At 37.6% G+C, this 13,839-nt stretch overlaps 1 protein-coding gene across 1 annotated transcript in view; it reads left to right on the top strand.

The window, feature by feature from the left end:
* The window catches only part of LOC113230054 (solute carrier organic anion transporter family member 4A1), a 114,646-nt gene that overhangs the window by 72,187 nt on the left and 28,620 nt on the right, over positions 1 to 13,839 (top strand). The window contains exons 3-5 of the mRNA XM_026463781.1: positions 10,899 to 10,992; positions 11,658 to 11,862; positions 12,566 to 12,734. Coding sequence (XP_026319566.1) covers positions 10,899 to 10,992; positions 11,658 to 11,862; positions 12,566 to 12,734 — 468 coding nt within the window. The remainder of the gene's footprint in view (positions 1 to 10,898; positions 10,993 to 11,657; positions 11,863 to 12,565; positions 12,735 to 13,839) is intronic.

The following is a 13,839-nucleotide window of genomic DNA, read 5'->3' as shown; positions in this document are numbered from 1 at the left end:
TAACGGATCGTCCGAACGGTAGGCGTGTGAGTGGCAAAAGCTTATAAAATAAACAAACAAACAGTAATCACCGTGACGTTTTATGAATTTGTGTTTAAGTTAAACGCAGAATGGAACAAAGCCAATTAGTGGCGCGCAATAATCGAGTTAAGTCGAACACTCGAGACAGGCGCGTGCGCTCGCCGTGAACAAGGATTTGTAGAGATGTGCTACGTAACCTAAGATTTATTGTACTTTAGTGATTGAATAAAACAAACTGTTACTTTTAGTATTGGCTGATCTGAAGTCAGCACTTAACTAAGAAGGTCCCTGAATCTTGAACAGGTTAAAGTGCCCTTCTCGTATACCCAAGGGTCGGTAGGGAGGGTCATCAAAGTATTGTGCATTATTTGTCATTGCATAGATTCCTTCCACAGTATATTGTATATTATAATTATGAATACAAAGATCGAACACTCAGAAAAAATTTCTTCGATCTTGCCGGATTCGAACCGATGTCTTCTAGCATACCGCGCCAGACGCTACACCAACTAAGCCACGGAACGAACCAGCGGGCCTCACGAATTTTTCTATGTGTTTGTTGTAATGTCTTTGTATTTGGTTTTTTCAATGTCTTTTTATCCGTAGCGCCATCTATGAGAAATCTTAGGTATTTCGTCACCCAGTTAGATACCTTTCAGCTACCAACCCTGGCTAGAGGTGCCGCTACTCATAGTATTTCAATTTTTATTGAATTAATATTCAATTATTTTTTATGTGAAATGACTCCCATATAATTATTAATTGCTTAATATAATATAAAATAATTTGCTTAACTACGTCCAATTATTGTTAATTATTATTAATTGTATTTTTTCTGAGTGTTCGATCTTTGTATTAATAATTATAACAAACTAATGGAGTAATTCCAGATAAAAAATAATTAAACATCAATAGTAGCAATAGAGCTCCCTGTGAAAGAGTCGTTCAGGGAAGTACTGCTGCATTACCTATTTGTGCCGCCAAGCAGTAATGTGAGCATTGCTGCGTTTTGGTTTTGAAGGTTAAGGCACAAGGGACTTGTCTCAACTTATGCCTCAGTGTGACGGTAGCAGTGGCAGTGCCCCTCGGATCTTTGTGATTTAAAACTCTGAGCGGAATTATGCCAAACGCTGTTCCTAGAATTTTGTGTCTGTGTTTTTAAGAGATGTTCAGCTACGAATTTTATTTTTCGCTGAAAGGAGGAAATCCTTACAGATGCCATAAATCCTAACTTCATGCTAACTGACGGTACGTACAGGCTAATACCTCCCTCCCACCCCAATTACTCTCTACGGACTTGTGATCCGTGCCCTGTATTTATTTCCTTCCGTTTTTTTGGTTAATGCTGACAATATTTCCTTCCGCGCATTTTATATCGAAACTAACACAGCATTTATCAGTCGACATAACACACTGCCATTACAATAGTTAACTCAAAAAGTGTATTTTTTTAGAAATAATGTAATACAGATTGCTCACTTCCCGTGAAAGAACGTATTAAAATTTGACATGTCCTCACCTGTCTTCGACAATCTGAATTCGTTCAGATTATAATTATACGTCATGTAATTAATCTTGGAAGGGGTGTTACAAATATTAGTAAACCATCAACAGTGACTCACGGCGCCATCTTTTAATCCTGTCTAACAATATTCTTCATATTAATATATGTAATGAAATAGCCCAATCTTGAATTTCACATTTTGCGTTACAACACTATTGTAATATCAGTACGATATTATTCAAGTTCGTTCACTCACAAATATCAGATTTAGTAACTGATATCTACTAGTATTTAGAAATACGTTTGCAGCACATCTCTATTCACGATTACACGGATTGATGGATTAGCGTACACTTGCGTGCATCTTGTTAAACACTTTTTGATTAACCGAGTGCGCTTGAGCATGCTTGAAATCATCCCATCAAACGCAATACTAGTGGGGAAATTGAGAAATATTGTTACAAGAATTGCAGCGCCGCGATTTGAGGAAATTTGAAAATGGTTTTCATTTAATATTGTTCTCTCTATATTGCGTTTCGTATGTTATTGTTGAATACTAAGCTACTCCAAGAGTACTGTCTTTTCATTATACCATGTGACGGGACGAACTAGTCATGGGTTTGGTAGTAAGCTACACACCTGTCCATAAAAGTTGCAGTGCCACTCAGAGCTTTAAATCACAAAGATCTGAGGGGCACTGCCACTGCGCACTTTAAAGATATTTTAGCTAAGCATCACTAGGGTAAGTTTTGATATATTCGATACGTTAACTAACTTTTACTGCTTTGAAATAGAGAACTACCACATGACACGTAACCGCGCTTTAGTTAGTGAACAGTAGTACGCCCGTCCGTAACAGTCGCAGTGCCACTCAGAGCTTTAAGTTGCAAAGATCTTAGGGGCACTGCTACTACGTCCGTCACCCTGAGACATAACTTGACTCATGTCCCTCTAATTTCACCAGCACCCTTACCCTTCAAAATCGGAACACAGTAATGCTGAAATTTCTGCTTGGCGGCAGAAATAGGTAAGGTGGCAGTACCACCCTGAACCAACCCTTTCACAAGGTGCTCTCCTGCTACTGAAAACTAATTTAGTCGGGATTGTTCATAGCTATGTTTGATGAACGTGTTTGATGTCTCTTGTGTCTGTAATTTCACCAGCACCATTACACATTGTACATACATACATACATATACGTCACGCCTTTTTCCCATCGGGGTAGGCAGAGACAACAGTCTTCCACTTGGTACGGTCCTGACACACATCTTTCGCCTCATCAACACGCATCAATGCTTTCATACACGCTCGTCGGTTAAGGGTACTCTTGACCTGGCCCTTCTTTAGGATGGCCTCAATTTGGTCATGATAAGTTCTCCTTGGTCGGCCCATACCAACTTGCCCGCTTACACTCGCCTAATAAATCTGTTTCGTCACTCTTCTTTCATTCATTCTCTCCACATGTCCGAACCATCTAAGCATCCCTTTCTCTATCTTTGTCACTATATCTTCTTCCACGCCGCAACGCTCTCTTATCACACTGTTCCGTAATTTATCCATCCGAGTCACTCCAGCCATACTCCTCAAAGCTCTCATTTCTACTGTATTAATTCTATTTTCATGCTTCTTCTGCCAAACCCAACATTCACTACCATACATAAGTGTAGGAACCAGCACCCTCCCAATCGTGCCTTTTTAGACAATTTCTGGCTGCCCTTGAAGGTATGCAAGGCACCATTCACCTGATTCCCAGCGTTCACTCTTCTTTCAATGTCTCTTTCACATTTTCCATCACACGTAAACATAGAACCCAAATACTTAAACTCTTTCACTTGATCCACTTTCTCTCCTTCAATCAATATCGTGCAAATCGTCATATCTTCCTCTCTTTCAAAAACCATTACCTTTGTCTTTCCCACATTAATTTTCATTCCTCTCCATCTAATTTATTTATTTATTACACATTGTTCTTTATTTATTACAAATATACCATTTACGTGGATCGACACTACCTTCAGGATCTAAATGGATCACTACCAAGTCGTTTTGTCATCCAAGTACGCAGAAGCTATGTAATAATAATAACGCACACACTCAACAAAGCCCCACACTAGGGAAACCCTGTGTCGCAGGTGCCATGGACACACACGTAGACAACCACAAATTACACCCAAAGTCACGAGATAAACGAATGTAGGTCATAAAAATATATCTCCCGGCCCGGGAATCGAACCTGGGAACTCCGCGTGGCAGTCCGGCTTGGTAACCGTTCGGCCACGGAGGCAGTTAAATGTAATGTAAAGCTTTAGTATGAAGTTTTTGTTTCACTAGTTTCAAACCGCGTGAATGCCAAATGTTGTATACCAACCGGAGGCGTATACGTTGACCGTTAAATTTATTTACGACTGATTTGTGAGTTTGTGAAGATTACCATCAATAACAGCTCGTATGTCTGTCACTGCTTTTCATTGAAAAAAAAATTGCAATTCTTCTCAACATGAATTACATGTCATGAATGTGCTGTGATGCTAGTGTAAAAATGTTAATCTCTTTATAAACTTATCACTCAAAGACATTATTCAACATACGAGTAATTGTAATGTACTTTTTAGTATTTTTTTATTGAATTTTTTAGTAGCAATATAGCCACCTACTGTACTGCCACCTTACTTATTTCTACCGCTAAGCAGTAATGTTAGCATTCTGTGTCCCGGTTTGAAAGAGTAAGGGTGCTGGTGTAATTACAGGCACATGGGATTTGTTAACTTATGTCTCAGGGTGACAGGCGCAGTGGCAGTGCCCCTCAGTACTTTGCGATTTGAAGCTCTGAGTGATACTGCAGTTGTTACGATTAGGCGTACTACTGTCCACTAACTAAAGCGTGGCTAAGTGACTTGTGGTCAAATATCCGTTTCAAATGGCATAAGATAGAGCTAAATTCTCTATTTCAAAACAGTTAAAGTTAGTTAACATATCGGATCTATCGAAACTTACCCTGTTGATGCTGAGCTAAAATATCTTTAAACATTTTCATTATTCTAAAACTGGGTTATGGTTTTTATATGATATCTCAAATATGATTTTGTCACATAGCCGTGTTTTAGTTAAGGCACTTCTTCGTGCCGTCACTTGGTATTGTAATAATCTCAGTACAGAGTAATAAAAAACCGACCTCAAAAGTATGTGGAATTTTAATGCGGGACTTGACACAGGAGATAATAAAAATCGGTTCTCACTACTCAAAGTATATTGAGAGAAAAACGCCTTAAATTGAAGAATAGCAAAATCAACCATTAAAATAATTGCTCCTTATAATAAAATGTAGGCGATATTTATAAAAATGAATCTTCATGCGTGAAAAGCCACCGGTAGAGTTGGATGATTTTCTTCAAAATTAAATGGGAATATGGAGATGCCCTCTTCCCAACAATAAAAGAATCACGAAAATCGGTTCACAAATACCGGAGTTATAGCGTAACGTACAAACAAAAAAACAAATTAATTGAGAACCTCCTCCTTTTTTGAAGTCGGTTAAAAAGAAAGATACATAATTGTATTACTAATTAAATGGCTCTTGCAAGTAGGTACACGCTAATGTGCAAGCTAGCAAAGCTTATATACCAAGACGTTTTATCATCCATATTGCACCACAAATTCCGCAAGTCCGCCGAGATTCGGGACATTTCATTGTTTGCCACAATCCCCCTTATGCGGGACATTACTCGGGACCTGAATACAGGACATATTGCGGGACGCCCGCTAACCCCGCGATATTAATGCGGGGTTCATCTTTAATAAAGTTTTATGATTCTTTGGCTTACTCATATTACTTCTATAAAATAGTTTTCGGTGTTATTCCCCCGAAATTGAAGCTACTTCTATGCAAATGGTAGTACGATGTAAATTGTTATAAAACTCTCTGGTTGCCAATGGCAGGGTGAATATTTCATACCTTTAATAGTAAATTGACGTGACTTCATTTTCGGAAAATGGGAAAAAAAACATTTGAAAAAATATGACAAAGTTTTATTATAATTAAGTTTTCTTGAATATCAGGACGTATAACCACCATGATAATATTTTTTATTTGTGAAATTACTCCATTATTATTAAACAAAAATTGAACACTTAGACAAAAATTCTTCGATCCGGCTGGATTCGAACCGACGTCTCGCTCGACGCTACACCAACTAAGCCACGGAACGAACCAGCGGACCTCACGAAGTTTTCTATGTGTTTGTTGTCGTTTTTGTATTTGGGTTTTTAACGACTTTTTTGCCGTAGCGCCATCTATGATAAATCATTTCTTCAATCTGCTGTAATCAATGAAAATTGAAGATAGAATTCAAGCTGGCTGAGTGAACTAGGGCATGAATTCGGTTTCGCACACTTTCCGATAACCGATTGCAATAAAACTTGGCAAATAGATGTAAGGAATACAACAAAGGCAGATAAGCAAACCTTTGAGGTCAGTTTTTAATTTATTTACATGAAATAAGTAAATAACAAACCTATTTTATATCATAGACTTTACTATAGATAGTTCTCTAAAAATCCGCTAAATGGCATTGACCCTTTTTACTTAATTCCTGCCTCGCTGTGTTAAGATTTTTCCCTCGGATGGTGACTATTTGAACCGAATTTTACTTACGTGTGAGAAATATAATTACTATTGATACTTGTCTAGTTGTTGAGTTCTTGTGGGAACGACTGCCTGATAGTTACTTTTTGCATTTGTACCAATAGTACCGCTCTCGCCGGTTACAATTAACTTGGTACCTTGCATGAATACTTTTGGAAATAAAACCTGACATTGGGCTGGAAGTTGTTTTACTCAATTTGGTGACGTCATCAAGTAAGAAAAGAACCCCCACTACAGCGCGTATCTGACCTATATGATAGAAAGTGACTATGCCGCATGCACGCCTATACATATAATACTTATTCACTCTCGCCTTGAAAAGGGCCTAGTCATAGCGTTCAGGGAACTAGTCTACAGGCAGGGAATCCTACTCCACAGTAGTACGCCATATAAATCTGGAAATTGAACTGAATATCTTTGGTACGTTGAGGGTGTAGCCTACACGGTATAGGTATTGTGTGTGGGAGCAAAATGCAACTGGCGCTAATCCTGCGGTAATCGTATCGGATATGATGACTCTGGTTCGTATGGACAGAACGAAACGCTGCAACAAAGCACACAACGAATTTTTTTGCGTTTCCGAGCATGTTTTCAGGCCAAATTATAATTCATGTAGCAAAATGTTATTACAGTATTGCCGAATTCTTCGATGATATAAATAAATAATGTACCGAAATCTTTAAATATTTTTAAATGTCATCACAATCTTTGAAAGGGTTATATAATGTACGCGTTAGTATGTTCCTATGCACTAATTTACAATTTAGAGTTTAAAATGCAAAGAAATAAATTGAATTTTGATGAATAGATAGATATGAATATTATAAGACTTACACTGTTGTATATGAAACTCTAATTTATATTACCATGGTTAAAATATGTACTATGTTATAAGTGCATTTTGCTACGCCCTTACAGGGTCTCACATGTAGTTCCTACCATAGTTCTAAGTTTGTGTACACTTAAGACTATATGTGAAATGCAAATAAATAAATAAATAAATAATTAGGAATATCGTTTTTTGGAAATAATTAATTCTATTTGCAGACGAAATTAAATATAGGTAAATTTAATATAACTGACGTTATATTAAATGTGGTGTATAACTTATGATCGTTATTAAAAATGAGTGTTAGTGTAAGTGATCGTTATAAAAAATGAAATTATACAATGTAAGTTTATATAAATGTTCGTTATATGAAGTGAATTGATTTATCCGCTCACGCGATGCGCTCCTCCTACCGCAAAATGGCGGCTATTTGGTTTCGCAAAATAGAAAAGGATTCAGTTTAAATACAAGTTTTTATAAATAAAAACTATTATTCTGCATTGCTAAATAAATACCCTCCGTACTACCAACAAAAACATCACAAATAAAATGCAGTAATACACCGCCAATCCTGCACTTAAAAAGCACTAATGAAGTTTTTGGTGTACTTGGTTAAATATGATAATATTCCGTTTGAGTGGCTCTAACGTTTACCATGAAATTACTCCTTAAAGTATAGTTTATAAACATTTATATTCAGGGTAAAATTAAAAAACGCTACTTACGGTATGTTTTGAATAAATAAACACCGAAATCACCAGCCCAAACAATAACACGCACGATTGTCGTGACGTATTTTTGAAGTTGTTTATTTTTTTAAATGACAGACCCAGGCATTAAAAACTTTACGGTTTGCTAGAGTATTTACCGAAATAGCAATTAATATTAGTCCTTTTACCTGTTATAACTTCGATATCCGATAAATCGGTATAAAATCATCACCGGCACCTCTAGGTGCGGTATGCGTCTACGGCTGCACGTATCGCGTGAGCGGATATTAAATGAGTTTATAGGAAGTAAAATTATGCCAATTGAACGTTACGTGAATAATATTTATATGATATATCGCTGATTGCAGACCACTTTTCTATACCGCATTTTTATTTCGCATTTCTATAGCAGTTTGGTACAAATATAACGTTGCAGTAAATTTTATGAAAGATTTGCTGACGTTACTAACTTCAAAATTTGGTATATTGGTATTCATTTTGGGAGGATCCGGATAGCATGAGCACAATTCGGTATTTGCAGGATTCACGAAGGCTTTAGAGCTTTGTTCTGACATCGCTAATCCGAGATAATACCTACATCGACTAATTTATTTTATATATTATATATTTCATAAATTTATTTTATTATTTAATAATTAATTACTACAATCTATATTATGTAACATAGTACTGTTATGGAGAGACGTTTAAAGACCCTACGTATAAAATTATTAATAAGAAAAATCGAACATTTGGAAAAAGTTCCTTCGATCCGGCCGGATTCGAACCGATGTCTTCTCAGCGTCAGCCACGGTTTGCTAACCGTGGCTGACGCTATGCCAACTAAGCCACGGAACAAACTTGCCGATTTCTATGTGCTTGTTGCAAATCTTTGGTGTTGGTTTTTTAACGACTTTTTATGCCCTGCGAATTTATTTCTTCACTCAGGGAGGTTTAAAGTTACCATCGATTTTGTAATTTCCAAGTTTTTATTGAATGTCACGATATTTTACTATCATGATATTCAATTATTTTTTGCCTTTGAGTCGGGAAGTCAAAGTCAAAGAATTATTTATTGAAGAGGTAAAATAAATTTACACTTGAAACCGTCACAATTAAGCTACTGATCGTTCACTACGCTGACCTCCCTGAGAAGAACGAGCAAGAAACTCTAGGGATTGCTCTTTTCAAATAAACTTAAATGCTATGGAACATCAGTTGAACCAAATTTATATGGAATCTAGAGCCATGTCGTCTTTCCATACATCTTTATCTAACACGAAGTCTTCAATTTTGTAATATGACTTTACTTAGTAAGTAAAAGTCTTAAAACAGGCCTTAAACGAATGGACGCATTATCTCCTTTTAAAATTTTCATTCACCCTCAACAAAGGCGTTAAAAGCTGTTTACAAAATTAATGAAATTCCCACAATAGAAGATCACTGTAAGCGTTACTGGGCACAAAAACACTTAAAACATTAATCTGCCATTCATAAATAGCTATAAGCAAGCAAGCCTTAATAAGCAAGCTGTATTTAAATACCTTATATTAAGGGTTCGTGAACAAAACAGCATTGTAGCACTAAAAACAGTTGCTGCTTATTGATATTAAGGCAGACATTTTTGATTTTCATCATTGTTGCTACTAAAGGGTACCAGTAAAGTTCCTTGTGAAAGAATTCGTCTATATATAATATACCAATGCAATATACCAGTATAATATTTAACTGCCTCCGTGGCCGAACGGTTACCATGCCATGAACGGTTACCGGACTACCACGCAGAGGCCCCGGGTTCGATTCCCGGGCCGGGAGAAATATTTGTATGGCCTACATTTATTTCTCTCGTGAGTTTGGGTGTAATTTGTGGTTGTCTATGTGTGTGTCCATGGCACCCGCGACCTAGGGTTCCCCTAGTGCGGGGCTATGTTGAGTGTGTGCTTTATTATTATTATTATATACGGTGCAGTATGGTCGCGGGTTGAAGTTTTTCTGTGTGTTCGACCTTTGCAATAACAATCATAATTTTACATTGTTTGTAAGATTGTTTAATCTCTTATAAGAAACAAAAACGTATATGCTACATTGGTATCCTTAAAACTAGATTTAAATCACGGAAACCCAAAATAAACTTCGCCTGCATAGAAACTGTCAGCTATTGATTGAAAAATAATGTAGCCAGTCTATTTCAGAGGAACGTGTCCGGTTCGATCGACGTCGGAATTGAAAGGACGTGAAACTTTAATAACCGGAATGTATGCTTCAATCTCGATTGATTTGTCTAGTCTAAAAATAAAACTTGGCTTTTCTGTTGACTGCTTCTGGATTTTTCTTTTTTTATGTAGTATACTAATCATGTATCGACGAGAAAAGCAAGTGAAACTTTATCGTGAAAGCACCTATCTTCTTTCTTACTTCTTTTGATGTAAGATGTAGTGAGCTGAGAATAATTATATTTAGTAGCAGTACAGCTCCTTGTGAAAGAGTTCGTCCAGGGAAGTACTGCTGCCTTGCCTATTTCTGCCGTCAAGCAGTAATGTGAGAATTACTGCGTTCAAGGATTAGAAGGGCAAGGGACATTACAGACACACGGGACTTGTCAACTTATGTCTCAGGGTGATAGGCGCAGTGGCAGTGCCCATAAGATCTTTGCGATTTAAATCACTGAGTGGCATTGCAACTGTTCTGGATAGACGTATTAGTTGTAGTAGTAGACGCTTACCACCAGACGCACGACTTGTTCGTCCAGCACTTCGTGTTATAAAAAAAAGATATGGCGAGTTGAGAATTTGGTACAGTCTTCAGCACAACAAACTTATTCATTTTTATTCGAATACCAACCCCAGATTAACACAACAAAATACATCTTTGTGAAGCTTGATATGTTGCAGTCGTACAAAGGCAGCGATGGATGGCTTTATCGAACAGTGGTCTATCTCAAAAATACCTTATTCATCACTAAGATGATTTTAATAGAATGGAGGATTTTCTGACGCCCCTTTTCATTGGTCTAAATAATCAGACGACAGAATCGTCTGAGGTGCAATAGAAATGAAAACATATTTCCAGATCTAAATCGTGTATCTATATCGACGTTTAAAGTGCAAATTGTTTGTTGGTAAATTAATAATAAAGTGTTTGACATAAGAACTTTGTGTCTATAGTAAAAAATGGTTTTCTCATTGTCCATAGGCATGGTGGTGAACGGCTTCGTGAATGTGGTGATTACCACAATAGAGAAGCGGTTCGGCCTGCGATCCATGCAGACGGGAGTTATCGCCGGAGGGTATGTTGTTGTTGACTCTGTTACTTTTATCAAGAACCTTAAGTCTGTTGCCAACAACGCAACGATAATCTCTGCTTATTTTATAAATTTCTAAGAACTCGTTCTTTTTATCCTCTGGACATTTTCGTTGAATCGCACACCCATTATTCGATTTTACATTATATTTGTTATTATTTGCATATTTCAAATTATTCTCATTTATTGAACTACATTAAAAAGTTCTCCTCACAATTTTCCAATTATTAATGTAACAACAAACTGTTTCTTTTTATTATTCCTTTTTTTCGTTTGTCGCGTTCAATTTTTACGTTGATAAAATGTGCAGAACTGTCAAAATGTTTTAAAATCAGCTGTGACTTTGCGGCCATGTTTGGCACTGCGATATACTTTCACGGCCATTAGTCGTAGCATGACAAAATGTGACGTCACGGTGCTCGCCATGTTCTCTATTGTGATAAAATTTCAAAATGGCGGTTTTACCACTGCTTTTGACAGCTAATTATTACCGCGGCGGCATGTTACGCATACGAGTCTAATCAGATCAAGGGAATTTTTCTTTGATTTTTGTATTAAAAATATATATATTTTTATAGAAAATGTGTACCTATTATGATTGTAAACACATCATGAATAAATATTGCAAATAACAATGAAATTTGTTTCAGTTATGACATGGCGTCTTTTGCCTGCCTGGCCCCCGTGACGTATTTAGGTGGGCGCACGGGCGCATCCAAGCCACGCTGGTTGGGATGGGGCGTGCTGCTGATGGGCACGGGGTCATTACTATTCGCACTGCCGCATTTCCTCGTCTCACCGTACAGAGCAGCTGGTGACGAGCCCGACGATCTCTGTTTTGTGAACCGCACTATGGTTAGATTCATTGTTCATTTGTTGATCTATTTCAAAATATTCTGATAGATGAATTCGTACCCTTGATATAACAAAGTCATAATATGTGAACATACGTCAGAAATGCTTTTATCACATGGAAGTAATAGAAATAATGTATGAAATTGGTATCTATAATGCTATGGCCACACAGACACGGTAGCGAGAGCGTTACGGGGCCGGGAATTTTTGTAATGTTCGAGGTCTTTGAAACGTGCCACATTGAAAACGGGTGGCGGGGCGCACGGGCCGAACGTTATTACAAACAGGCGCAGGCAGAGTCCTTGGTGAACGCGAGGCGGGTGCGGGCGCAAAGCTGTATTCCATTCAGTTCTATGCAACACATAACTGCGACGTTCATCCCTCGGACCTTAATGTTGTAAGAGAACGTTCTCTACGAATGCCTTAATAGCCTTGCAATAGTTTATTTAATGAGAAATCGCGAATAGTATGACAGTTGTATCGAACCGGTCCTATACGCGCTCGGGATGAGACGCGCGGGCGCCACGGCCTAGCGTGACGTCACGGGGAGCGGCAGCAGCGCAGTGGCGCTCGCCTTGTCTCGCCTCGCCTTACTAATTTTGTATTACTTGCAAACCAAACTATACGATTGAGACGGCGAATATAACTAGTCCTATTGTTAATACAGTCCACTTTTATTATTAAGATGATATAATTCCTCCAGTCATCATCGCGGTGCAATGACGAGTCGTCATCGGAGGGCGGCTCGTGGGCCGTGGCTGTGTTCGTGTTCGCTCAATTGCTACACGGCGCCGGCGCCACGCCATTATTCACCCTCGGCGTTACGTACATCGACGAGAATGTATCGAAGAAAATGTCCTCTGTATACCTAGGTAAGTTGTAACAAGCAAGCATTACCCATGCTTAGCAAACGATCACTGTAAAGTTGCAACTAGATATTGTAGCATGCCATGCAATGTGTGATAAACCCTTGATAAACCTTCTCGTGACATATTTATTGCAGTTGATATAGCTATGTTGCCTTTATTACATTTTTATTGGGAGTCCTGAATCGCTAAGATACCGCACTAGAATCAATCGGTCTTTCGGTTATTTGGTAATGAACAAGGATAACGATTTGAAATAGCGTATGTATAAGCTATCTTTGTCGTTTAAGTATATTAGTTATTATTTACGTATTTCAAATTACTCTCATGTATTGAACTGTTTTAAAAAATGTTAACCTCACCCTCACCTCACCTTTTTCCAATCATTTATATAAATCAATTTGTTTGTTTTTATTGTTTCTTTTTATTTCGTTTGTCGCGGTCAATTTTTATAAATATAAAATATAAAATTACTAATAAATAATTAATAAATAATATAAAATTACTGTGAACTTTCACAACGGTTTAAAATCAACAGTGTCATTGCGGCCATATCTGGCACTGCGATATTCTTTTGCAGCCATAGGTCGCGGCGTTAGCGATGCGACAAAATCGGTGTTCACCATGTTTGCTATTATGATAAAATTTTAAGAGTTTATCACTCGAATTTGATAGCTAAAAGTGCATATAATAGCTTTATCGCGGCCGCATGCTACGGGGGTTCCTCAGATCCACCTCAGATCTTTGCTATTTAAAGCTCTGGAGTGGCACTGCAACTGTTATGGAAAGGCGTGTAGTTTACTATCAGGCGCACGACTTTTTCGTTCCTTTACTTGATATTATAAAAAAAACACTGCTGTGAAATGGAAGTAAGCAATAAAATAATAATCTTCAATATATCTAATGTGCAGTGACTTTACAAGTACCCTCAGTATTAAACGGCAATATCCAGTTAATAAATATGCGAAATATGCCCCTTGTTGACCCATTCGCGCCCTAGCGGCGCTATAAACAGAGGAAACCACTTACGCGCTGGCTTTATTAAATCATTCTACCCACTGTACTGAAATAGGGGGTAGCTCAGATTACGCTGCGAGAGGCATTTCTATAA

This window comes from Hyposmocoma kahamanoa, unplaced genomic scaffold (genome assembly GCF_003589595.1).
Source record: "Hyposmocoma kahamanoa isolate Upper Pololo Valley unplaced genomic scaffold, ASM358959v1 63, whole genome shotgun sequence".
Lineage (NCBI taxonomy): Eukaryota > Metazoa > Arthropoda > Insecta > Lepidoptera > Cosmopterigidae > Hyposmocoma > Hyposmocoma kahamanoa.
Note: the sequence above shows the minus strand (reverse complement) of the source record. Positions and strands in the feature narration are given on the sequence as shown.